The sequence below is a fragment of the Drosophila pseudoobscura genome, chromosome 4 (genome assembly GCF_009870125.1).
Source record: "Drosophila pseudoobscura strain MV-25-SWS-2005 chromosome 4, UCI_Dpse_MV25, whole genome shotgun sequence".
Taxonomy (NCBI): Eukaryota; Metazoa; Arthropoda; class Insecta; order Diptera; family Drosophilidae; genus Drosophila; species Drosophila pseudoobscura.
The window spans coordinates 29,963,270-29,987,269 of NC_046681.1; the positions used below are offsets into that span (position 1 = coordinate 29,963,270).

The 24,000-nt window shown below is 43.1% G+C and overlaps 6 protein-coding genes across 6 annotated transcripts; 3 read left to right on the forward strand and 3 right to left on the reverse strand.

The window, feature by feature from the left end:
• Window positions 1-35: 35 nt before the first annotated feature.
• On the forward strand, window positions 36-1,932 carry Syx5 (syntaxin 5). The gene is made up of 2 exons (XM_001357092.4): window positions 36-1,007; window positions 1,079-1,932. The coding sequence occupies exons 1-2, from the start codon at window positions 374-376 to the stop codon at window positions 1,837-1,839; spliced, it is 1,395 nt and encodes a 464-aa protein (XP_001357128.1). The 5' UTR covers window positions 36-373; the 3' UTR covers window positions 1,840-1,932.
• Window positions 1,933-2,193: 261 nt separating this feature from the next.
• Window positions 2,194-3,312, reverse strand: cni (protein cornichon). Its single transcript, XM_001357091.4, has 4 exons — window positions 3,028-3,312; window positions 2,844-2,956; window positions 2,644-2,787; window positions 2,194-2,562 (listed from the first exon to the last, which is right to left on the reverse strand). Exons 1-4 carry the CDS (start codon window positions 3,175-3,177, stop codon window positions 2,535-2,537), a joined length of 435 nt encoding a protein of 144 aa, XP_001357127.2. The 5' UTR covers window positions 3,178-3,312; the 3' UTR covers window positions 2,194-2,534.
• A 248-nt stretch (window positions 3,313-3,560) lies between these two features.
• fzy (cell division cycle 20 protein fzy) lies at window positions 3,561-5,664 on the forward strand. Its single transcript, XM_001357090.4, has 3 exons — window positions 3,561-4,089; window positions 4,156-4,492; window positions 4,553-5,664. The coding sequence occupies exons 1-3, from the start codon at window positions 3,778-3,780 to the stop codon at window positions 5,500-5,502; spliced, it is 1,599 nt and encodes a 532-aa protein (XP_001357126.1). The 5' UTR covers window positions 3,561-3,777; the 3' UTR covers window positions 5,503-5,664.
• A 116-nt stretch (window positions 5,665-5,780) lies between these two features.
• On the reverse strand, window positions 5,781-19,549 carry cact (NF-kappa-B inhibitor cactus). The gene is made up of 7 exons (XM_001357089.4): window positions 19,215-19,549; window positions 17,567-18,620; window positions 16,961-17,138; window positions 16,585-16,795; window positions 7,456-7,544; window positions 7,124-7,381; window positions 5,781-6,134 (listed from the first exon to the last, which is right to left on the reverse strand). Exons 2-7 carry the CDS (start codon window positions 18,355-18,357, stop codon window positions 6,063-6,065), a joined length of 1,599 nt encoding a protein of 532 aa, XP_001357125.3. The 5' UTR covers window positions 18,358-18,620; window positions 19,215-19,549; the 3' UTR covers window positions 5,781-6,062.
• Window positions 19,550-19,892: 343 nt separating this feature from the next.
• Window positions 19,893-20,935, forward strand: LOC4817722 (NIF3-like protein 1). Its single transcript, XM_001357088.4, has one exon. The coding sequence runs from the start codon at window positions 19,980-19,982 to the stop codon at window positions 20,859-20,861; it is 882 nt and encodes a 293-aa protein (XP_001357124.4). The 5' UTR covers window positions 19,893-19,979; the 3' UTR covers window positions 20,862-20,935.
• On the reverse strand, window positions 20,863-21,963 carry mRpL4 (mitochondrial ribosomal protein L4). The gene is made up of 2 exons (XM_001357087.4): window positions 21,211-21,963; window positions 20,863-21,152 (listed from the first exon to the last, which is right to left on the reverse strand). The coding sequence occupies exons 1-2, from the start codon at window positions 21,870-21,872 to the stop codon at window positions 20,933-20,935; spliced, it is 882 nt and encodes a 293-aa protein (XP_001357123.2). The 5' UTR covers window positions 21,873-21,963; the 3' UTR covers window positions 20,863-20,932.
• Window positions 21,964-24,000: the final 2,037 nt, after the last annotated feature.

Genomic DNA, 24,000 nt, shown 5'->3' on the forward strand with positions numbered 1-24,000 from the left:
ACACGTCATCTGCCATCTGTGAAGTCTGCTAAGAGTGTGTGTTTGTTTGTGTGTGCGCCCGTGCTGCGTGTGTGTGTGTGTCTGTGAGTTTTCTCGTAGAATTCAATCAAATCTTTTAATTAATATACACAGCCAAATTCCAATGATGTTCAAACCAAAATTAATGTTATAGAACACACAGAGTATGACTTCCACTTATTGAGCCAAAGATATACGAAAAAAACCTAGAAAAGCAGGCGAAAACACACACAAAAAAGTTTCGCAACGAAAGGAAAGTCCATTCCAGATCTTTGTGAATATTCCAGTGCATGACGAATGCAAAAAGAAAACTAGCAACGTCAACTCGTGGGGGCAAAGCGTAACTTGAAATGAGATGCAAACTCGACGACGACTCCATCAAACGGACCAGCAGGATTACAGCAACACCTATACCCTTCAAGCAGCGGAGGATCAACAAGCATCGAGCGGCGGAGGACCTCACGCGTTAATACAACCTGGACAGCAATCACTGCTGCAGCCAGCAGGAGTCACCCTTGACTCGGCCATTCACATTGGCGATCCGCAGTCATTGGCTTCAAGCGGAACAACAGACTCCGACGACAAGTACGGCAAGGCAGCTCGTCAGTGGAACTTACGAGCCTTCTCTGGCCAGGCACTGCGCACATTGAGTGCCGCCGCAGCTGTTGTCACCGGCAATCATCCAGGCGACAATAATAACGACAACAACTACCACTACAGTACTGTCGCAGCCCCACAAACTGAGCGAGAGCCAGATACTGAGCCAGAGCCAGAGCAGGAGATATTCATCATGGCAGCAAGAGATCGAACGGCGGAGTTCGCCAATGCGATACGTTCGCTGCAGGCACGCAACATCACACGGGCCGTCAACATCCGGGATCCCCGCAAGGCCAAGCAGATTCAAAGCTATTCAGAGTTTATGATGGTGGCCAAATTTATTGGCAAGAACATAGCCAGTACCTATGTCAAGCTGGAGAAGCTAACCCTGTGTGAGTGATTGATTGTATTCAAGTGTGGAAATGGAAGAATTCTTCATGTAATCCTTTCTTTTTGTTTGCAGTGGCCAAGAAAAAGAGCCTCTTCGATGACAGACCGCAGGAGATACAGGAACTGACCTACATCATCAAGGGTGATCTGAATGCATTGAATCAGCAGATTGCCCGCCTGCAGGAAATCTCCAAGGACCAGCGACGCAACACGAGCGGCAAACATCTGGTATCACATTCCTCCAACATGGTCCTAGCACTCCAATCAAAGCTGGCCAGCATGAGCACGGATTTCAAGCAAATTCTGGAAGTGCGTACCGAAAATCTCAAACACCAGAAGACGCGTCGTGATCAGTTCAGTCAGGGGCCAGGTCCCAGGGCTGCTCACTCGGTATCCCCATCGACGGCCAAACAGGGCTCGCTGCTGATGAGCGAGGAGAACCAAGCGATCAGCATAGACATGGGTGGCAGCAGTGATACATCACCGCTCCTAGGACCACCGGCTCGCCTGCAGCAGCAGCAGCAACAGCAAATGGCCATCTACGACGAGTCGGACAATTATGTTCAACAGCGGGCTGAGACAATGCAAAACATTGAATCGACAATTGTTGAGCTGGGCGGCATATTCCAGCAGCTGGCGCATATGGTCAAAGAACAGGAGGAGATTGTCGAACGCATCGATACGAATGTGGCCGACGCTGAGCTGAATATTGAGGCAGCGCATGGCGAGATTCTCAAGTACTTTCAGTCTGTCTCAAAGAATCGCTGGCTGATGATTAAGATATTCGGTGTTTTGATATTCTTCTTTATATTCTTTGTTGTTTTTATGTCATAATCCAATGCCCTTCGCTCAATGCTGCCCAATGCCCCTTACCCCTCTGTATAACACCCAATTATGATTAAACAAGCTTTGGTTTTGAGAAATATATACCATATTCTTTCATGCTGTGGCCTCCCCAACCGATTGGATTGTAAAATAAAGTATAAAGATACGTAAAAACGTGGAAAAAATGCGTTTATTTGAGGCAGCTAATGTGTAGGTCTCCTCCAAGTCAGTTCCATTATGTTAGATTGTGATATCTATGTTGGTATAGTTGATAAGCGTTTTGGACGTAATCAGGCTCTCCATGTCTCCGGCTAGTCGAATAATCCACTATCCCTCAGGCTGCATATAAAAATAGTACAATAATTACTTCGATTTGACTTTTATTTAATGCTTAAAATCCAACTACACCAACTACAATGCGAAATGCAAAAAAAATAATACAACTTTACAAAAATATAAAATAAAAATAAATCATAAGCAAACAAGAAAATGCTGATCTGATCTGAGTAATATCGTTTGTTATGAATCGCACTGATGGGATTTACACCTAAACTTTACAGATGTGAAATATATTGTTCGCGGCTGTGAGACAATCTCATCCGAAGGGAGGGGCACACGGCACACCACACTCCCCGTTCCGTACCGTACCGTATGTTTTTATGACAACTTATACACGATGTAGAGATCCCGATCCCCAGGCAGCTCTATGTGGAGATGAGCGAATAAACCATGCTAAAATTAGCCAAGAAATGTTATACAAATGAGTGAACAGTACCCTGAAAAGCAAATGAATAGATATGCATCGCTAATTACCCATAGATGTAGTAGAAGAAACTAATCAAATAGACGGCCAGCTTGATCCAGCCCTCACGCATGTTACGCGACAAGGTGTCCGTCTTCAGCACCGTTGTAGGATCGTACAAACCCGGTCCGGACATGACTGGACGAGTTTTGTAGCTAAAAGCAGTTCCACGATCAGTTAAGTGAGTCATTATTCGGGCTGCGCTGCTTACCGCCAAATGTGATACGCAATGAGGGGTATGTTGATGGCCAGGGAGAACCATTCGCCGCACACCAAGAATAACAAATTGAGGAATATGTGGAGCAAATATTCAGGTAAGACTAGCTGAAAGTAATACAAATCCATTAAGTAACTGAACACATCCCAGAGCGCTACACTGAACTTAGAATACGCACCGGATTAAGGCTGTTACATTGATCTATTGGATTTTTATAATCTGTTTTCAGCTCATCAAAGGCAATGACATGGAATATTGCGAAAAATATCAAGAATGCATCGCCAATCAGGGCAACGATGTAGGTGAAGGCGGTAAAGTTGAAAACCATCGTGTAGACAAATAATTCTTGCTAAGGCACGCTTCTAATTATTTACGTAAATTTTCAATTGTTGTAAAAACTAGCTTGTTTTTTTCTTGCGGGGCGGCGAGATGACAGCTGGGGACCAGGGATGAAAGAACGCGACGACATACGTACGGTCACACTAAACTAAAATATATGTGGAGGCAGTGTGGCGGTTGTGAGCACCCAACGAACCTACGGGAAAACTTGGACAGCAAGCAGCCGTGATTTAGAATTGTGATAGTTTAATAACGAAGCAAATGTATATGCGAACTCTAACTTTCAAGTCGTGCACATAGTTTTTATAATTCGGTCACAGACGGCACACTTTTCCTATATAATAGGCCCGGAAACTTACTTCGAATTTCCTATGCTCTGAACACTTTTAGTATCTCAGTATATATTTTGATGAGCAAAAGTATAATTTTTCGGAAAGCCGCTTACGGTCACATTGCAATTCCAAATCGAACCGCCATTATTGTTCGCCAAACAACCCACATCCGAGTTTTAGAAACCGAACGCTTGTGCTATTACTAGACCACTGGTTAATCATAATTGAAGTACGTGATAAACCCAACATTTGCCAAAATGTCTCAGTTCAATTTTGTGAGCGACTTGCAAAATGCTCTGATCATGGACGGCGAGACGCGCGGACCTGCCCCGCGCTGGAAGAAGAAGATGGAGGCGTCCCTGAATGGAAGCCAGAATACGACACGCTCGGTATTGTCCGTCTCTTATAATACCAGCTTCTCCGGCGTACAGGCCCCCACTAAGACGCCCGGGAAGAGTAGCGAAGGCAAGACCAAGAAGTCGACAACGACGCCAACAAAGACGCCAGGCGGTGGCGATCGTTTCATACCGAACCGCGCGGCCACCAACTTTGAGTTGGCGCACTTTCTGGTAAGTGAAGTGAACCAGCAACTTCATTGATGGCCTCTCAAAATGGCGTATATCTTCTCTGAGCAGGTAAATAAAGACTCGGGCGAAAAATCTGATGAGGAGAATGACAAGGCCACTACTAGCAACACCAACACCAACAGCAACGAGACCAATGTCCAGGCATCGGCCCACAAGGGAGAGCGACAGAAGCTTATCTCGGAGGTGGCCCAAGTAGCCGGAGACAGCAAAGGTGGTCGCATTTTGTGCTATCAGAACAAGGCTCCAGCCGCACCAGAGTCGCACACGAATCCCCTGAAGGTGGTTTACTCCATCAAGACACCCATATCGACTAAGAGCGGTTCTCGTTATATACCAACCACTTCAGAACGTATCCTAGATGCTCCAGACTTCATTAACGATTACTGTAGGTTGCATCTGCCATCCTCTTAAAGCAATACTCAGTTCTGTCTTGTTTTTGTTACAGATCTAAATTTGATGGATTGGAGTGGTGACAACATCGTGGCCGTTGCTTTGGGCAGCTGTGTGTATTTGTGGAATGCTGCCAGTGGCAACATTGAACAGCTGACCGAGTTTGAGGAAGGTGACTACGCCGGTTCGCTGTCCTGGATACAGGAGGGCCAAATCTTGGCCATAGGCAACAGCACCGGTGCCGTTGAGCTTTGGGACTGCTCGAAGGTGAAGCGGCTGCGTGTGATGGACGGTCACAGTGCTCGCGTTGGTTCCTTGGCCTGGAATTCCTTCCTGGTTTCATCTGGCAGTCGCGATGGAACCATTATCCATCATGATGTGCGCTCGAGGGAACACAAAATCTCCTCCTTAGCCGGCCATTCGCAAGAGGTATGCGGTCTGAAATGGTCAACCGATTTTAAGTACTTGGCCAGCGGCGGCAACGATAACCTGGTGAACGTCTGGTCCCTGGCCGGCAGCGGAGTGGGCACGGCCAGCGAGGCCCTCCACAAGTTCAATGAGCATCAGGCGGCCGTGCGTGCCTTGGCCTGGTGCCCCTGGCAGCCCAGTACCCTGGCCTCCGGTGGCGGCACTGCTGATCGCTGCATTAAGTTCTGGAACGTTAACAATGGCTCGCTGATCAAGTCGGTCGATTCCAAGTCACAAGTCTGCTCCCTGCTCTTCTCCCGACACTACAAGGAGCTCATCTCGGCCCATGGCTTTGCCAATAATCAATTGACTATCTGGAAGTATCCCACAATGGTGAAGCAGGCTGATTTGACGGGACACACGTCGCGTGTCCTGCAAATGGCCATGTCCCCAGATGGCAGCACTGTGATCAGTGCCGGTGCTGATGAGACATTGCGTTTGTGGAACTGCTTTGCCCCAGATCCACTGGCAGCCAAGAAGTCGGCCAGCGTCAACAGCAAGGCCAAGCAAAGCGTGTTCCGACAAAGCATTCGCTAGAACTGCACACTATTTAGCCTTAATCAGAAACGTAATAACATTGTAGACTGTGTGTTTGTGCCGTTGACATAAGATATTTCCTTTTGCGTTTTAAGTTTAGCGTTATTTGCCATCCTATGTTCATGGACTAGTAAATTATATATTAAATTGAATGCTTTACTTTATTTCCTGTTTGCGGTTTGTACCAAGGTAACGATATATGTAGTTACTAGATGGAGGAGTTTGTCTAATACTTTATTAAATCTAAGTTTAAATATGTATAAATAAAATGCCTGACATTCTGCATCCTTGTATGCTTTATTTTCATTTTAAGTACTATTATGTGTGTGCTTTACATTCATTCCTTCGGTTGGGGGGCATGGGAGAACGTGTGTCAAAGATTATTGCATACATTTTACTTAATTTTGCAGTGGCAGGGGCAGGGGCAGGCAGGAACAGCAATTGAACCAGTTTGTTAAGTTTTGGAATTCGGGTTTTGTTTTTTGCGTTAATCGTATATGTGTATGTATGTATATTTTTAGGCTAAGTTATGGGGTGGTATGTACAAGTGGTTGGGGCACTCAGGCAACTGTCATGGGATTGCCGCCGTTGTAGCTGACAAAGTAGCGCGGATCACCAAAACGATCGTACATCTGCAAGTACACAAAAACGGGGTATAAACAATATAAGGATTGTTAAATTACATATTTCAGTTGAAAATATATATTTTTTGGGAAGACTATGTTATGTTAACCAAATAAAAAACAAGCAATTTTAACCAATAAAAGCAGCAAACAACAAACAATTTAACAACAAGAAACTAAATTATTAGGAGTAAACATACATTACATTACATACCTTTTCCCCTTTCATCATCTTCATAATTTAAAAAAAAAGTGAATATTTGTTGTTTTTTTTTGTTTTTTGTTTTTAAGAGTAAAATATTTATTTTTTTCAGTCAGAACATGAAAACATCAATTAGATTTAGCTAACTTAGGGTATAGTAGAATTTATGGTTCCATAAAGAGTTAGATCTAGGCGCTACACACACACACACACACTCACATACAACAATTACAAACACACTGACATGCGCACACAGAGGCATACGAGAATACATAGTAGCAGATGTAGTAGGTGGATGGATAGATAGATAGAGAGAGAGTTATAGCAACGAGCATCAAGAGTTTACATAGAACGACAGCTTATCAGAATAACCGCATGGTTGTGCCACGCAAAAGGGTTACGGACATCAGCATATATCAGTATAAGTTATTGCAGTGTTTGTTCGTTACTTTGTTGGTTGGATCGTTATCTTATATACTTTGCAGGGTTTTTCTCTTCTTTCAATGGGCTCTACTAAAACATAGATCCCCTATCTAGATCGATGCTGCTTCTCTATTGATTGCTTTTTGTTTTGTTTTCTTTTTTGGTTAACAATACATAAATGTGACAACAGTTTTTACAGTTTCTAAACGGATTATTTCAACTGAATACCAGTTCAGCTTAAAGGATTTTCACTTCCTTATGTTTGTTTTCATATAATCTTTTTGAACATTTTGGAAGCTGGTGGTGGTCCATTTTTCTTTCTTATCTTCTAGTTTATTTTGATTTTTCTGTGAATTTATGCTGTCACGCTCACCTTCGTATCGTCTAGATCTTCAATATCGCTACTATCGTAATCACTATCGGGCGGCGTTACGGTCTCGGCGCCGCGTTTCTCGAGTATATTCTGCATTCGGGATTTGTTCATGATGCACGCGAACTGGTAGGCCGTCAGGCCGGAGAAGGTGGCCGTCTCCAGATTGAGTTTCTCGCACTCGTCGAGCAGGAAATTGGCCAAATCCTCGTTGCAGCCCTCAATGGCAATGTGTAGAGGTGTGCGTCCCGATTTACCCTCCTATCAAATGATCCGAAAATATTAGAATTAGGCGAAATATTCTTTGTTAACAGAGAGTATATATATGGACTTACCCTAGCGTTGATATCCGCTCCATGTGATACCAAAATGCGTAAAATGTCAATGTGACCTGCTTCGGCAGCCAAATGTACGCAACGTTCGCCTAAAATACAAAAAAAAGATATACACTTTGATTACAAATATTGTTACATTTAAACAAGAGTTAGCTTTTAATTTAGTTTATTAATTTTTTTAAAATAATTTGTATATTTCGTACAATTGGTGTGTCGCACCACTGTGCCCTGACAAAAGCTTTATTTATGAATGAAATGCGATCGATCTCTTGCACTCTCAAAGCTTTTGAGCCACCAAAAGCTCCCACTCTCCGAACGAACCGCTTTCAGTTGTAAAACAAGTAGCGTTTTATAATACGACTACAAAAAAAAGCTTCGATTACGACAATGACCACTGGACGGAAGGGGTTTCCATGTGGGCTGGAGGGTAGGGTGCCAGCCAAGTGGAGGCTTTTGCCATATAAGACAATATGACAACGCGCGTTGACTTCGCATGTCTCTTACTGTGTGTGTGTGTGTGTGTGTGTGTTCATGTGTGATTGCCTGACGAGTGTTGAGTGCATGGGTGTGTGCGTTGAAAAACCCAAGAAATTCCCACAATAAAACAGCAGCAATAACACACACAATCACACACAGCAGACAGAGCACAACAACAATAACAATATCAACAACAAAACCCAGCAGTGTTGGCTTTAAAGTTAACAAACCAACAAAAAAAACCTATACAAAGTTGGATTTTTTGGATTTCTGCTTCAGCAACAAGTTTGCTCAAGTTCAAATTGGTTTGAACACACTAGATACGAGATACGAGTATCTGATACACATACTAATATATAAATTGCTGAATTTGCAAATAATTTAATTGACATTTAAACTTAAAATAGATTCCGAATATCAGTCTTTTATAAGTATACGAGTAAAAGATAGAAGAATAATAATAAAAAGTTGGCAAAGAACAGAAGGATACTCATGTAGAAAATACTTTATTTGGTGAACTTTTAACATTATGAAAAGACACTTTCAGAGACTGTAGCCTTTGCTGCGGCAAGGACCGCGGCTCTACTTTATGACCGGTGTGAAGTCACTATATATGTACATACAATGTATGTATGATTTATGTATTTATGCAATATTATTTATATGTCGTTTAGTATCGCTGGGGACAAATTGATTTTTTTCAAGAAAAATTTCATCAAAAATTATGTGTTGGATTTGATCTGTTTTTATTTTTTTTTTAATTCCTTTTTTACATGTTTTTTTTCTATTCTCCGGCAGTTCTTAAAGATAATTAACAAAAAAAAAAAAACTTTATACCTTGCATTGCTACTATATAAACCTAGAAATACGCCTTTCTTTCGTCTGATCAGCAGTTGCTGTCTTCCCCGCAACTCGAATCAGAGTCTCATTCTTAAATTGAGCCGTTAACTGCTCGGTATCGCTGTGGTCCGTCTCTCGTCTCGCATACAGATTATTGTAGTAAAAAAAACGTTGAAAATAAAGGCGGATTGTTTAGTTTTTTGTTTGTATTCCATGCCTGGGCTTTTGCTTGATTTTATGGCTTTATGATTAGTTGACGTAGTCTTTTGGCTTTGCCTGGTTTTGCTGCTTTTATTTTTTGCGGCTGGCTACACGTGCTGTTGATTGACTTTCACACACAAACAGCAGTCGGCCGGTCGGACCCCCTATTTGCATAATACCCCTTCCCCCTGCCAACACTTGTAGGAGGAAGATCGGAGATTTCCGCAAAGAATTTGTTTTTGCTTGAGAACACAGTCACAGTCTCTAAACTTTGACTGTGACTACGATTAGTATTTAGGGAAATGCAGTAATAGTCAAAGTTGCAAATTTATGAGTCAGTCGAATCCTAGAAGCGATAGCGACAGGGTCTAGTCATGAACTTGAGTCATCAAATCAGGAGGTTATCAGAAAGAAAGATTAAAAGAAATAGATCATAGCATATACCAAAGCCAGACCAGTACCTTTTTAGGTTTCCAGTACCGTTTTTTCTCTCTCGACTGGAGAAAGAGGTAAAGAAAGCGGCAGCGGCGGCTCAAGAAACTCAAAACTCTACAGTCCAGTTTTTTCTTTCTTTTTTATTTGTTGGTTTTGTTTTATTTCGGACTCGTCGACTACGATGATGGGGAGGTTTACAAAAGCAACAATTGTGTCACAAGCTTTAAAAATAAACGATGACAACATGAAGTTTTTGTGTGTGTGTGTCTGTGTGTGTGCTGTTCCAAAGCTCGACTAACTAAAAGGAGAAGCAGCTAAGACTAGCCGATTGAGATACAGAGAGATGAGGCGACCAGGCGGCTGTAAAAGACAGAGCTCAGTCCTCAATTCAATTGTTGTTGCAAAGCTGCTCGGATCTCGGATTTCGGATCCGAGCAACGTGCCAATCGTTAGCATACGATTAAAGATGGGTAGTAGGCAACCAACCTACAGATATAGCAACTTGGAGGTATATATGGTAGTTATTAATAGACACACAAACAGCCACATGTATACATACATGCAGATATGTATGTACATATGTATATAAAACATGAAATATGAAACACAAAAGTTTGTTTCAAACTTTGTTTTGGGAATTCCCCCGCAACCGCCGCTTTGGCTGCGTCACAAAAATCACCATAAAAAATTTTTAATCCGTTCCATGATTTTTTCATTATTTTGGGAGGGGAACCTGCCAACAAGTCTGTGAGATATTGGGCACCGAAAAACCTGACATCAGCTAATACAATGCTAATCGAATTGGTGAGGTGAGGTGAGCGTTTGCGGAGCGTTTAGTAACCGTTATGAAACCGTATTGAGAACTGCGCAGAAAACCCCATGGGAAATTCTATTTGTCGAGCACTCGAACACAAAATGCCACTGCACCCCCACTTCATGTCACTACCAGGCCAGTACTTAATGCCTATTTACACAGGCGTTGGCGTCCGGCGACCGGCGACCTTATGTTAACTGTTATATTGTGAGAAAAACCCAAAAACGGCGCAGTTAAAAGTACTCCATAAGTCAGCCAAAAAGTCGCCGCAAAGTTCATAAATTTATTGACAGCCCGCAAATATTAAACACGATGTTGATGTTGCTGGCAGGCAGGCTGTTGTTGTCTTTCGTTTAAATTTAATTAATTGTGCTTATTGTTGAAGCAGGCATATCTCTGAGATGGGATCTGTTTTTTGTTTTTTGTTTTTTTTTTTTTTGTTTTGTCTCGTTGCTACAACGGGTTTTGTTGTAGCAGTAGTAGTAGAACCCTCCACTCCACTGCACTCCACTCTGCTCCGCACGAATGTATTTGTCCTTCAGGGCAAGTGTGGGATATCATGGCGGTTCATTGATTCATAATTATACATTTATGGAATTCAATTTATTCCTAATAAAAGATTATTCAAACATTTATTGGAATGTTCGCTTTTGTTCGCTTTTGTTTCGGCGACGCAATTAGATGTTGGAATTCCCATGATCGAAACGGCCATCGGCCAGTCCTGTCAGTCAGTCCGGTGACAATCCTGGTGGGATCGATAAGCTTAATATCCAGTCATTATTACTATTTGTATTATTTTTGTATTCCTAATAAAAGATTATTCAATCCCCTGGCAGGATGTGGTATCGACAAGTATCGATAAGCCTGGTATTCATTGGTGCTCTGGGAATTCCTCAAACGTTTGATTAGAAATTGTAAAGTGGAGTAAACATTTTAGCAGCTGGGTTTTGAGTTTTCCCCCAAACGCGTGCCAAAGAAGGAAGGTACCAGGCCATTAGGGGAATTACCTGGCGGCCACCACAAAAACCCACAACAAATATACGAAAAAGTCAGCTGTCCAAACAAGACACACAAAAGCATACAAAATGAACAGAAAAAAAGAAAAGATAGGAGAGGGTAAAAGACAATATCAAATTAGTAGTTTATTTACGAAAAGACTTCTGGGCGCCATTTGCCATTTGCCAATTTTTGTGTCGAAGTCGAACTTTCCCAACGTGAAAATTAACTGAATTGCAAGTGAAAAACCCCAGACCCAGACGACCGCCAAATGAAGCGAATCAACTCAAATAACAACGGCAACGGCAGCGGCAACGACAACGGCAACGACAACAACGACTATAACAAATGACAAAAAACGCGCACAATTTAGCACAATTAAAGCTACGGATTTTCCATTCCATGACGTTACTCTCCAACGACGACAACGACTGACTGACTGACTTGGCAATGAAAGTGTTTGGAAAGGCACTCAAGACTCAACTCAAGACTGAAGATCGGGAGTCGGCGATCCAAAGCCAGTTCCAGCCACCAGTCACCAGTCACCGGGTGGGTTATGTCAGCGATCCGCCACCGCCACCGTTGTTGACTTTCTTTTGAGCTACATTTTGTATGGATCCGACCCGATCCGATCCGATCCGATTCGAATGCGGAATGCAAATACTTGGGGATCGTCAGCCACGTGTGGCAGGCAAAACGAAAGAAAAGAAAACACACACAAAACCCAGGTATAATAAAGCCGCAAATGGGGGGAATTTTGGGGAAAATCCCACCTGAGCAACGGAGCCGCCATAGGTTTCCCATACAAGAGGTCACCCGTGCTACGCCATCCATGTCGGAGTGCGGCAGCAGTAGAAAGGGAGATCAGATCAACGTATAAGGGGTCTTCCATCAGGTAGTAGTGGTATCATTCATAGTGCTTTCAATATTGCAATACTTAAACTTCCGTTGTTTTTGTTTTTTGTTGTTGAGCTCATGTTTTCAGCGGGGGAAAAAACGTACATTTTACTCATTGGATATGAACTACGAGTATTCATTGAAGATAAACGAGTATAAATAATGGCAAAAACCAGAGGGGGAGAGAAACATTTCCGATGTTTTTTATGAGATTTAACCTTGTCCAGCATAGATCTTAATTCTCATAAGAGAGCGCCCATAGGGGTCACCAAACTGAACAGACAGTTTCTTCAATGAGTTAAGCGGATAAGACGGAAATGATACGATCAAACCGATTCATCAATCTGATCTACCCACGGAAATACGATCATTTTACACGTTTGCAGCCAGCAGCCACAGCCACTGCCACAGCCAGCAGCTGCACAACAAAGCGGGAGAGGCCAGGCGCTGTCTCTGACTAATTTGTTATTCATTAATGTAATAGATAGATGCCATAGATAGAATGTCATGGAATCAAAAGTAAGTAAATAATACTCCGACACCCCGACACAAAACAGGTTCTATAGATAGGATCGGGTAAGGCGCTATAGGTATCTACATATGTATGTACATATATGTATGTATATCGAACTATCTTTCTCTTTGTTTCTCATGCGTTCCTGTTTCTGTTATAAGGTCCAGTCAGTCCCCCACAATCGACGATAATTAAGCTCCGATGTGGCAGTTATTAGTTTCAATCCATCATTAGGTGACTTCTTGAAAGGCATTTCCATTGTTCTGGCTACGTCAAAGGTTTATAGGATTATTGGTTTTCCACGACTTCCGTCAAGTCATGCCCTGATAGCGAATTCCTAACTGTCGTTCGTCGTTCAACGGTTCCACGGTTCAAAGAACAAACGACCGGATCGAGCTTTTCGAATATCGATCACTTAATTCCACACACATACGGTATGGTATGGGGCGGCCCAAGATCATCGTAAATAAGGAATATTGAAATGGTAAAACCATTTGGCTGATAGCTAGTTATCTTCTTTTTTAATGGTAACAGGTACTGGCAATGGCAATGGGAATCGGAATCGGGGCGTCGTACTCGTATAATCGCATAATAAACGACCACCATGGGGTTTTCCTGGCCGTCGGCTCTGATAACGGTACGACTGATTTCCCAGTTACCAAATGTCTGCTGACGATCGAACATCGGCTGGAATACACAGCTGGACGGTCGGACATATCTCGTTTGCTTTGGCGTTGGCTCTGGACAGCCGCCTTATCAATCGATTGCCGGGGGAAGTACGGAATTCAAGTGCCCAGCAACAGATTTGTGATTCGAACTTTCATTTCTCTGAATGAATCGATATATGCATTTCACTTTTATCTGTATATTAACAAAAATCCTACGAATCAGCCTTTAGGCTCTCTCGAGAGATAACTGAAGCGTCGAACACATAAATTGGAATTGGCATTGTTCCCAATGCAACATGCCACACATGCGGCGCAAATGCTGCTTATTTCTTGGGGGGGGAGGGGGGATTCCTTGAGGTTCTGAAATTCCCTGCAACGCTAGATATGCAATAAAGCATAGGACGAAGAGGTAATTTCCCTTGGGAAAATTATACTGCATGCAAGCATTTGTGGGAATACAAAAAAAAGATACAGTACATATGTACTGCCCAGTAGCGTATTCTGGAAATTCATCCATCGATCCGGGGATTCAGTCGCTTCTTTACGTACAGATAAGCATACACTAGTATAGTACTTGGAAACGTCACAATTACCATCCAGATAATAAAACATATACATGTATGTGTATAGAACGAGCATGTGGGCTCCTCTTCTCTCTTCCTTTTTTTCGATAACGAATTCACACAATCAATCGATTACCCAAAATGGGGAAATTCTGCGATGGGACCCTCCATTCCATTGTCTGAAAGAGGGGAGGCCTCGCAGCAGAAGGATTTCTGCTCTCCAACTATTAATAGATACATGTCCTACGGGGGACTCCGATTGCGTGAGGTTATTTATAATCGAAATCCATTTTCATTTCCATTTCCCATTTTCCCGTTGCGTGCGTGCGTGCCTGCGTGCATGCGAGTGCGAAGCGGTAATGAAGGGGCCCCCAAAATGGATTATAATCCCCGTAATTACAAAAATACTTGGGATTTCCCCACAAGAAAATCAGCACAAATATTTGAGCTTGAGGTTGCGGTTGAGGCTAGGAGAGTTCAAATGGTCTTCATTGATAACGAACCTTTCCCAATTTCCTCCACCAAGCGGATTTTTTCTAATCGATCGAAAATTCTTTTATTTGCTTAGGCTTTGTTTTTTTGTGTGATTCTTTTTAGGTCTCTATGGTGCCGTATTTGGCCATGAGCCAACCGGCCAACTCAACAAATGTTTCGCACTATTTTTAACATCAGTTTCTACATTTAAATGGAAAGGAATTTAGCAAAAAGCCCTTTAAATGGGGGTATAATATTAAATTAAGTCATTCTATTAATATCAGTGGGAGATTCATGAAGGTACGCTACGCTTGGGTTTCCAAGAAATAAATACTCTGTCAAAACAAAAAATGTCTGATTTTACGCCTGATGAAGTATCCAGAAATTCATGGAAATTACAGGATTATATTTTGACTTGGGGGCACTGGCACTGGAACAAAAAAATTGAACTTCGGTTCTGGTACATTTTGCGTGTGTGAATTCCCTAAAGACTGACGTCAATTGGCTAGGGAGGGAGGAAGGCTGGAAGGCCGTTCTTTAGTACATATTATTTGAGGAATCTGTTTACAGAACTCTGCCCTGCCCTCTCGCGATTCCGATATTTCAAATTGCTTTCAAATCAAAAAGTTTTGTGTGCAAGTAGTAGACTGGCGATCGGGAAAACCCAGAAATTTCAAAAGAGAAATACTCAGGCGGCAGCGTATGTATGTCTGCTCGTCTCTCTCTCGCCTCGTTTGGTTTTTAATAGTTTTGGTCGGCTGTGTCTGCCTGCTGCCTGCCGTTGGCCGTTGGCTAGCCAAAATACATTATATTCGGTCCCAGTCTCCGAAATGGTTATACATGTATATAGCATAAATAGGTATACACGTACCTAAGAAGAGCAGCTGTTTCTGGGGGCCCCCAAAAACCGGTTTCTGCTGCTGCTGCTTAAGGCTGACCGTATAATAATGTTTGTTCACCAAAATGTTTGCCACTCACGAACTCGAACTCAGACTCATTTGGCACTCTTTTTGTTTTGTGTGTGTGGTTTGTTGTTGGGTTTTATTTTTGGGCAAGGTTATAGCAAAATCGAAAAACAAAAAACCAAAAATGTATGAGGGAACACGACTCCCAGCAGGGAAATCGATTAAACAAACGAAAGGTTAAAAGCAAATAACTTTGATATTGCAATATACTCGTGTGTACCCTCTGACACAAGTTTATTAACCTTTTTTAGTTTTTGTGGTAAGAGAGGGACAAAGACTTTTACTTTTACTCTTCTTGGTTTTGGCCAAAAATAGCCAGATTCGAGTCTAGGCATTCTCTTTGGCACTTTTCGCTTGTGCAATGAAGAATAAATCTTTGAGCAATCTATAGAATTGTATAAATATCTAACAATGTTTCCAGTGCCATGCAAATTTCTGGGACTTTAGCAATGTCTTGTTTCTATAAATACTCATTCTCTCCCCCACACCTCACGCAAATCAATAATTCGATTTCTGTTCCAAATCAAATAAGGAAACCGAACGAATGCGAAATGTAAATGATGGGCCGCCACGCCTGCCCCGTCCCCGTCCCTGCCCCTGCTGCCAAACGCCTGCAAAATGATTTCCTTGACGCAAAATGCATGCGAAATGAAGTCCGGCGGAATCTGGACGAACTTAAAGTAATTCCATAAAAGTACAAAAACCATGTTTGATCTGTACTTAATTGATTCAATAAATTGAAGTAAATCAATTTACATTTGAAATAATTTCCAGCAATTTTCTTATTTCTTATATAAGAGAATTTCTTGTTTTTCCTTCCATTTTCCATTTTCTTGTATAATTTGTTTTAATAGTGAATTTTGCTGACGTCTGAGAACCTGGCAAATGTGTGCTATTCGTTTATTTTCGTTAATCAATAACGCAGGGGGTGAGAGATGAGAGGGTGGGATGTCTTACCGAAAACCGTGGAAAATGTTCAGGGTGGAGACGAGAGGCCACAATGTATTTTTGGCATCTGTTCAAAGACTATAACCAGAGATATATGTACACAAATACACATTCCTTGGTATAGATACATATATTCTATACGAACAGACGACAGACATTGTCTCGCACTGTGGCTAGCCGATGTCGGGACAGCAAATTACACTATATCTAGGAATATATGTATACCATTTCTTTTGGCACAGATTCATGAAAATTTTCATGAAAATGTGCCTCAAAATAAACCATTTACTACGTACTATATGCACATACATATATATCGAAATATAGGGGCACTTACCATCGTAGTTGCGTATCTCCAGATCGGCGGGTAGACGGGCATAGCTGAGGGAGCTAACAGCCTTGTCGTTCGAACGATGTCCGTACTGGCGATGTGCCTCATGGATCTCCGTGGCACCAAACTTCTCCGTCAAGGCACGAACACATTGCTTCTCGCCGGCAATGCAGGATAGGTGCAAAGCAGTATTTCCATGACGATCACGAACTGTAGGCTGTGTAGGATATGGTATTATAAGTATTGTATAATAGATAGATAGATAGATAGATAGATAGTATGCTTAGGCTTTTGTTAGTGATTTAATGGGATAGCTAGAGATTGTTATTTCCTTTTGATTAATCTGTTAATCCGCAAAAAATGTCAGAAGATTGATATTTACCTCAGCTCCAGCCAGTAGCAGCATCCTCATGATGTTCGGTTGGGCTGTGAGGGCAGCCAAATGCAGTGGGGTTTGTGCCACATCGTTCTGGATATTGAGCAGGCATGGATGCGGCGCCATGCGTATGAGAGCGGCCACCACATCGACATAACCCGATATGCAAGCCAAATGCAGAGGTCTGAAACACACAGAGAAGCAAAAACAAACGATCAGTCAGAGTTTATTTACCTGAGGTCTGGTCTGGCCCTCCCTTTTGCTTCCTTCCGCCGTTTCTTTCTTTGTGGCTTTCATTCGAACACTTGTTGTCTGTCATGTCTCGTGCGTGAGTAAAAACCCAGAAAACCCAAAAGGCAAGGAAAGAAACACTTGCCCAAAAACCAGTTTTGTTGTTGTTGATGATGATGATACCTGCCCACATACCAGGAAAACCCCCGAATCAGTCACACACATGTGTCAGTGCGCGTCTGAAGTCGCGTTTCTTCCCAGTCCCAGACCGAGTCCCAGTCTCTCATTGTCTTTAATGTGATTCATGAAACTCTCCCCCACAGTTGGTGGTCAAGTCGTCTCGATGCGATTTTTCGGGAAATTCTCAACGGAAATACTTACGTGTCGCCGTCGTCATTCTGCTGATAGAACTGCTCCCAGGCGTTGATGATATTGATGCTGCTGTTGTTCAGATTAGCCGATCCAGAGGCAGATGCTGAGGCTGCTGCATTCGTGGGTTTGTTATCGCTACTAATGGCTTTGCTGCGGCCCGAAATGGAGGTGCTGGTGCCCAGATTGTTGAGGACCTCGCCACGTCCGGCCAGATTGCTTTGGACTGTCCATTGTGGTATTCCGGCGTCTGTGTTGTGTTTGAGGCGCATTTGTTCAGTGGCGGCCGGCTGTTGCTTGATGCCAGCCTGGGAGGATGTTGGATTCTGTTGCTCCTGTTCGTCGTTGTCCTCCTCCTCGGTTTCGACCTCGTCAATGATGCCCGAATCAAGGACCACGGAAGAGACTTGCTTTTGATCGGGAGCCTGACTGGTTTTCTGCGATGACTCGAAGGCGGGTGCGGTCTTGGGCTTGGATTCGGTGTCGGTTGCGGTGTCGTGCTCGCTGATAATCTCCTCGCTAAAGATCTGCGATGATTGCGGTCCAGATATAAAACCAGAATCACTTGTTTCGCTTTGTGCTGCAAATTCTTTTTGCTTGTTAATGGCGTTGTCGTCGTCGTTGTCGCTCCTTTGCTCCGTCTTCTCGTTGATTTTGCCGCCAAATGAGGATTTTGGATGTTTACTGTTATCAAATGAGTTGGCAGCACATCCACACTCCTCTGCACTGGCCACCTCCTTGCTATTATCACTTGTTGCTGCTGCGGCTGTTGCTTGTGCTGCCTCTGTTGTTTGGTTCCACATTTTCGAGCTTTCTAGGGCTTTGCTTTACTTAATTTTCTTTGCCTTTGGTTTCAGCGCTGCTCTGCTCGGCTCGGCTCTGCTCTCGTTGCGGTTCGGTTCGGTTTGGTTCTGCTTCTGGGCTTTCTATTCTGCGCGGCGCGAGTATGTACTTGTACTTGTTGCGTTGCCAGTTGTTTCTTGAATGTTTTACTCTCCGGCACTTCACTGTCGTTTTATTAAAAGTTTGTTTAAGTGGGGGTTGGGTTTTTTGTTGTTTAGTTCTTCTGCAAAATAATTAGTTTGAGTTGTGGAAATTTACTAAGTTGAACTTTGCTTTTGAGCTCAGTTTTAATCGCAAGCTCTCTCTTTAGTCTCTCTATCGCTCTGCCTCTCTTTCGCGCACACACACTGGCATAAGTTGACACTCTCGCAAGCTCACGTAACTGCGCTTTCGAGCTTTAATGTGCCATGGCATGGGTGCGAGTGAAACAAACGTAGATGGGGGGCGCAAGTGAAAACGCAATAACAGCAATTTGTAGATTAAAGCAATTTATAAATTATACATGTGTATTGCTGACAACAAAGCTGAGCAACAAAAAACCCGTGCGATTCATTGGGGAACTATTCCATTAAGTCTTTGTGCATATATTTATGTTTCCATTTTGCACTTTCCATCTGCTTTTGTTTCACACGCACTCACACACTGCCACTTCTGGAGATCTATTTTCTCCGCACAGCCTCTCTCTTTATCTTCGTCACTTTTTATATCCTATTCTTTGTTTTTCATTTGCATTCACACATTCTCAGTGATTTCTTTTCAAAATGGCAGCTTTAAAACATTAATATTATTTTAAACATTCCACTATGTCGCCCACTACCTTGTAGCTTAATTGCTGTTCCACTCTGATTTTACGCACGATTTAGCTACGTTTTGCATGGGTGTTATAAGTAAAATGCACAAATTCAACTCATTTGCTAATTAAGCGAGTTTTATGCAATAATACGTGAATGTTAATGTCTGATCAAACAATATTTGCAGAACAGTTTTCTGCATGCGCGATTCTATATTTTTCATCCGCCGTGCGTTCAGTGGTGCTCCGCGTTTTTTCTTTGCGACGCGATTTCTTCGGTAGCTTGACTTTTTTTAGTTATATTTATTAGGATTGCCAGTGTTGTTCAACGGACAATAAGTTGACCTTAACCCACTGAATCCACCATTAAAAAACCTCCATTTAAACAGGTGAGCAACTTGAGTTAAGCCGCGGAAAATAGCCCTGTTAGTAAATTCTACTCTTCCCTAAAAACGATTTACCTAAACTGCTCTAAAATTTTCCCGTCGGGAAAAAACACGGCAGAGCTAAATTGCAGAATTCATTTTTGTTGGTTATCCATATGTTATTTTACGCATTTTTTTATTTTTCTTCAATTGGAAGTGAGATATTCCCTGTGTAAACAAAAACTATAATATGCATACCAGAGTTTTGTTCACTTTAAATTTATCTTATATGAATGAAATATATTGTTTCTCTCTTTAAATTACCGCCAGAAATACTAGTGTTAGGTAATGTTTCCCATGTGACATTCTGTGACAAAAAAACACCGGGCGAATATTTTATTTATTTCTCAAAAATTTCAAAATTCATATGTTACGGGGTGTAACTAGCTTAAGAAAAATGAGCAGCTCCAGTGGTCGCAAATTAACTGCTGTTGTCAAGGAACTCGAAAACTTTGCCCCGCTTTCGCTGGCCGAAAAGTGGGATAACGTGGGACTTCTGATCGAGCCGCACAATGAGAGAGATGTGAAAAAGATACTCCTGACCAACGATCTCACCGAGCCCGTAATGAAGGAGGCTGTGGAAAAGCAGGTGGAGATGATCATTAGCTATCATCCGCCAATCTTCAAACCCCTGACAAGAATTACCAAGTCCAACTGGAAGGAGCGGGTGGTGGCTGCCTGTTTGGCCAATTCCATAGCCCTGTATTCGCCCCATACGTCGTGGGATAAGAAAACTGGTGGCGTCAACGATTGGTTGGCCCAGTCCGTGACCATTAAAAGCATTCGGCCGTTGATACCCGAGTTCGGGTGCACCGAACCTGGCACCGGCTCGGGAAGGTTGATCGAGACGAATATGACAATTTCTCAGTTGGTTGAGGCACTGCAGCATCATATCGAGAACGATGTGCACGTGGCCCTGGCCGTGGGACATGATTCAAAGACACTTGTGCGCACTGTGGGCATCTGTGCGGGATCGGGAGGCTCCCTTTTGCGGGGCATCCAGGCTGATACCATCATCACGGGCGAAATGTCACATCACGAACTGCTGGAATTCAATCACAATGGTACCACCGTGCTGCTCTGCAATCACAGCAACTCGGAGCGCGGATTCCTGCGCATGTTTGCACCGAAACTTGGTGAACTCTTGCAGGGAGCCTGTCAAATCCTCATATCGGAGAAGGACCAAGATCCGCTGGTCACGGCCGTACGGGTATCTGTGAGTGCCGCCCCAAAGCAAGCTCAACAATAAATCGCAGCTAACAATGCATTTTCTGGCATCAAAAATAGTTAAATTACAAATAAACGACTATAATAAGACATTTAGACTTGATCTAGCTTGAATTTGCCGCCCTTGCTGGTGGCATCAGTCCGATGCTGTTGATATAGCAGACGCTGTTCCAAATGCTTGATGGCATCCACAGTCAGGACCAACGTATCGTGCTTCAGCATAGAGTAGACATTCAGACCAAATGCTGGCATCAGATTCACATAGCCCAGGTCGTCGGTGGCATAGCAGATGTTTTCGGGGAACATGTATTCTCTGATATATAAGCAAACATTAGATTGCATTTGTCTCGAAGTTCATGCTCACCACTCACTTGTCCACAATCAAGACTGATGGTCCCCAATTGCGCTCCGCTATCAGATCTTTGATGAATTGGGCATCTCTGGTGGGAATGTCTACATTCTCAATGACGTGCAGGTCATCCTGGGCCAGCTTCACGCTCAACGTTGAGGTCAGTCCCATCACGCGCTTGTAGAAGGGCAGCATATAGAAATGTGTGGTGGGCGAACGGGGACCATGGATGACGCCACCACCTTTGAACAAAGGTGAACGTATGGAGCCATGCCGAGCACGACCCATGCCTTTCTGGGGCCACGGCTTTCTTCCGCCGCCACGCACCTCCGCCCGCGTCTTGGCATGGGCCAAACTTACATAACGATATTTTCGCTGCCATTCGATGTTCTCCTGAATGACGTCCACACGCGGCTGTGCCGCAAACACATCCGGATGGAGCTCAATCAGACCCATTTTGCGCTCGGCCACTGCATCGATATTCTCTATCCATGCCTGGCGTGGGGCATTCCTGTTTAGTGGCGCATAGTCGGCATAATCTTGAGGCAATATCAGTGCCGGCTTTGTAATGTTGGTAGCAGCTGCGGACTCTGCGGCTACATTGCTCTGGGTGTTGGTCTTCGACAGACCACGTGCCAGTGGAGTCCACACCTGCCTCGATTTATTTAAAATGTTTTTCAACATTTTCGAAAATAATGTAAATTAAGTAAATAAAAGGTGCACTAGTGATGTTATCGGGCGAACTATCGATATGCCGATTGACAAATATGAGTTTGTGAACCTTAACCCACAACCAAAAGAGTGCTCAAGTGTCAGCTGCTCTCTCGTTCTATCTGTAAGGGTGAGATTTAACATTTTTTTATATTTTTTATTACCATTTGTATGAAATTGAATTAAATTTGTGGCTAAAAAAATCTTAGAAATCTGGGACGTACGTTCTCTCGACTTTGTGCGTGTCCTGTTTGGGTGCTTGAACCACTGGCTTCCTTTCTTCTCACAACTTGTTCCGTTGATGCGATGTTTCAGCGGATGTTGAGTTGTTTCCCGCCTTGGTCTGCACCTTGCCCACGATTTCAGAAATTAAAGAGTTGAATTCATCATCATTGAAGGGATTAGCATCGGTTTTCCTGGGAATTTTTTGTTCGGCTGCACCAGCACCGCCCCCTCGGCACCCCGGCACATCCCTGGCCAACGTCCTTCTTCCTTTTTTATGTCATTTTGACGACATTGCAGAATTTCGTTTCCTACCAACAAGCTTCTGTCAGCTGACAAACAGATTGGCGTTCAGAGTGGTCCGCAGTTGGGCAACTGTTGAGTAATTTGAATTTTGAAAAAACTGTTTTATGTTCTATATAATATTTAGAGATCTGGGAAGTGTGGAAAATCTCGTAGGCTAAGAGTGTGTGTAAACTATATATTGCATACAATTTACCTATACAGTTGCTAACTAACCCTTTCAACCCCCACATCTCCGCACTCCGGTAAGGTGAGATGGCTTTTGCTGAGCAACTACCCCCATGACTAAATGAAAACTCTTTTTCTTTCAAATTAGCAACTGCATCAGCCTAGCTTTTCCTGGACAAAAGGGGTTTCTATGGTGAACCGGTTGTGCTCCGCCACCACCAAAAACCCATCCCGGAGGCAGCCTCCAACTTTAACCAACGCCAAACTTTTACACATTTTCCCATTGCATTTCCCATTTCCACGGCGGCGGCAATGATGTCATTGATACGATTCTGTTTGATGTTGGGCATGGGAGGGAGGCTGTTTGGGGTGGTTTCGCTTAGCTTAATTAATAAGCGAATTTCCTGAAATATTATTCTCGATTTTCAAATCGCTGGACGGTCTCCATTTTCTCCCCTTTCCTCCGCTGATCTCATCAGAATCCACGAACGCATAAAATGCCAATAAAAGATTGCATAAAAAATAGCTGTAGCGAAACTTTGGGCAGTATAAAAGCGAATTTGTTATGTTATGCGCACAAAAGTAGGAGATGCCCAAATTTAAAACCGAAAAAAGCGCCTGAAATTGAGGGCATGGCCCAGTGAATAGCAGGGAAGAAGAAAACTTCCTCCCGCAGCCGGTAGCCCCGCAAAAATGTAATTCCTTTGGCGCCAGCCCTGTGATTATCGAAAGTAGTTCTTTTTGATGTCGAAAGTTTGCTGCCACCCCCGACATGTCTGCCTCGCATTGCGCCCTGTAGGTGGCAAGTGAAAGTGAAAGCGTCCTGGTCCCGGTTCTCGTTCTGGTCGTGGTTACTCGTCTATTTCCAGCGGAAGGAAATCTGAGCACATAAAGGCGCCTCTATGTACTTGCTTGGCACACAAACACACACACACAGTCACAGGGTGGCACTCATACCATCACATGGATGGAAAAAAGGGGGAAAGCCCGGAAAAGTGCGTGAATTTTTGGCAAAAACAAAAACAGCTGCAAATTAAATGTACGGATAGCAACGACAGGGGAACACTCTTATGATTTTGAATGGAATTTTGTTCAGTCGTTAGTTGGAATTTTCAATACATAATCGATCGATGTTCAATATATGTACATATATACTTATGTAGGTTATAATTTATCCAGATTTACATTGTTGCATGCAGTCTGCCTGAAGCCTGATGTCATATGGAATTGAAAAGAATTCTTTAAAGTTTCTTAGCACAGATTCATTTCAACAACTTTGTCCCTTCTCTGTTTCTATAGTTTTATTAGAGACCCTTCTGATTTCTTTTGATATTAACGGCTGTTCACTCGCACTATTCCATCGGAAAGTCCTGGTATCCTTCGCTTGGCAGTGCGTGCGAAAGGAAAG

Bases quoted from the DNA above. Each gene is read 5' to 3' on its own strand.
- Syx5 (XM_001357092.4), top strand. From the start codon at position 374: ATGCAAACTCGACGACGACTCCATCAAACGGACCAGCAGGATTACAGC. The intron at 1,008-1,078 runs GTGAGTGATTGA...TTTTGTTTGCAG, and splicing joins GCTGGAGAAGCTAACCCTGT to TGGCCAAGAAAAAGAGCCTC.
- cni (XM_001357091.4), bottom strand. From the start codon at position 3,177: ATGGTTTTCAACTTTACCGCCTTCACCTACATCGTTGCCCTGATTGGC. The intron at 2,957-3,027 runs GTGCGTATTCTA...TATTACTTTCAG, and splicing joins AATGTAACAGCCTTAATCCG to CTAGTCTTACCTGAATATTT. The intron at 2,563-2,643 runs GTAATTAGCGAT...GGCTAATTTTAG, and splicing joins TTCTTCTACTACATCTATGG to CATGGTTTATTCGCTCATCT.
- fzy (XM_001357090.4), top strand. From the start codon at position 3,778: ATGTCTCAGTTCAATTTTGTGAGCGACTTGCAAAATGCTCTGATCATG. The intron at 4,090-4,155 runs GTAAGTGAAGTG...TTCTCTGAGCAG, and splicing joins TTGAGTTGGCGCACTTTCTG to GTAAATAAAGACTCGGGCGA. The intron at 4,493-4,552 runs GTAGGTTGCATC...TTTTTGTTACAG, and splicing joins AGACTTCATTAACGATTACT to ATCTAAATTTGATGGATTGG.
- cact (XM_001357089.4), bottom strand. From the start codon at position 18,357: ATGTGGAACCAAACAACAGAGGCAGCACAAGCAACAGCCGCAGCAGCA. The intron at 7,545-16,584 runs GTAAGTGCCCCT...TTTGTATTTTAG, and splicing joins GGAGATACGCAACTACGATG to GCGAACGTTGCGTACATTTG. The intron at 6,135-7,123 runs GTGAGCGTGACA...GTGTACTTGCAG, and splicing joins AAGATCTAGACGATACGAAG to ATGTACGATCGTTTTGGTGA.
- LOC4817722 (XM_001357088.4), top strand. From the start codon at position 19,980: ATGTTACGGGGTGTAACTAGCTTAAGAAAAATGAGCAGCTCCAGTGGT.
- mRpL4 (XM_001357087.4), bottom strand. From the start codon at position 21,872: ATGTTGAAAAACATTTTAAATAAATCGAGGCAGGTGTGGACTCCACTG. The intron at 21,153-21,210 runs GTGAGTGGTGAG...CTTATATATCAG, and splicing joins TCAGTCTTGATTGTGGACAA to AGAATACATGTTCCCCGAAA.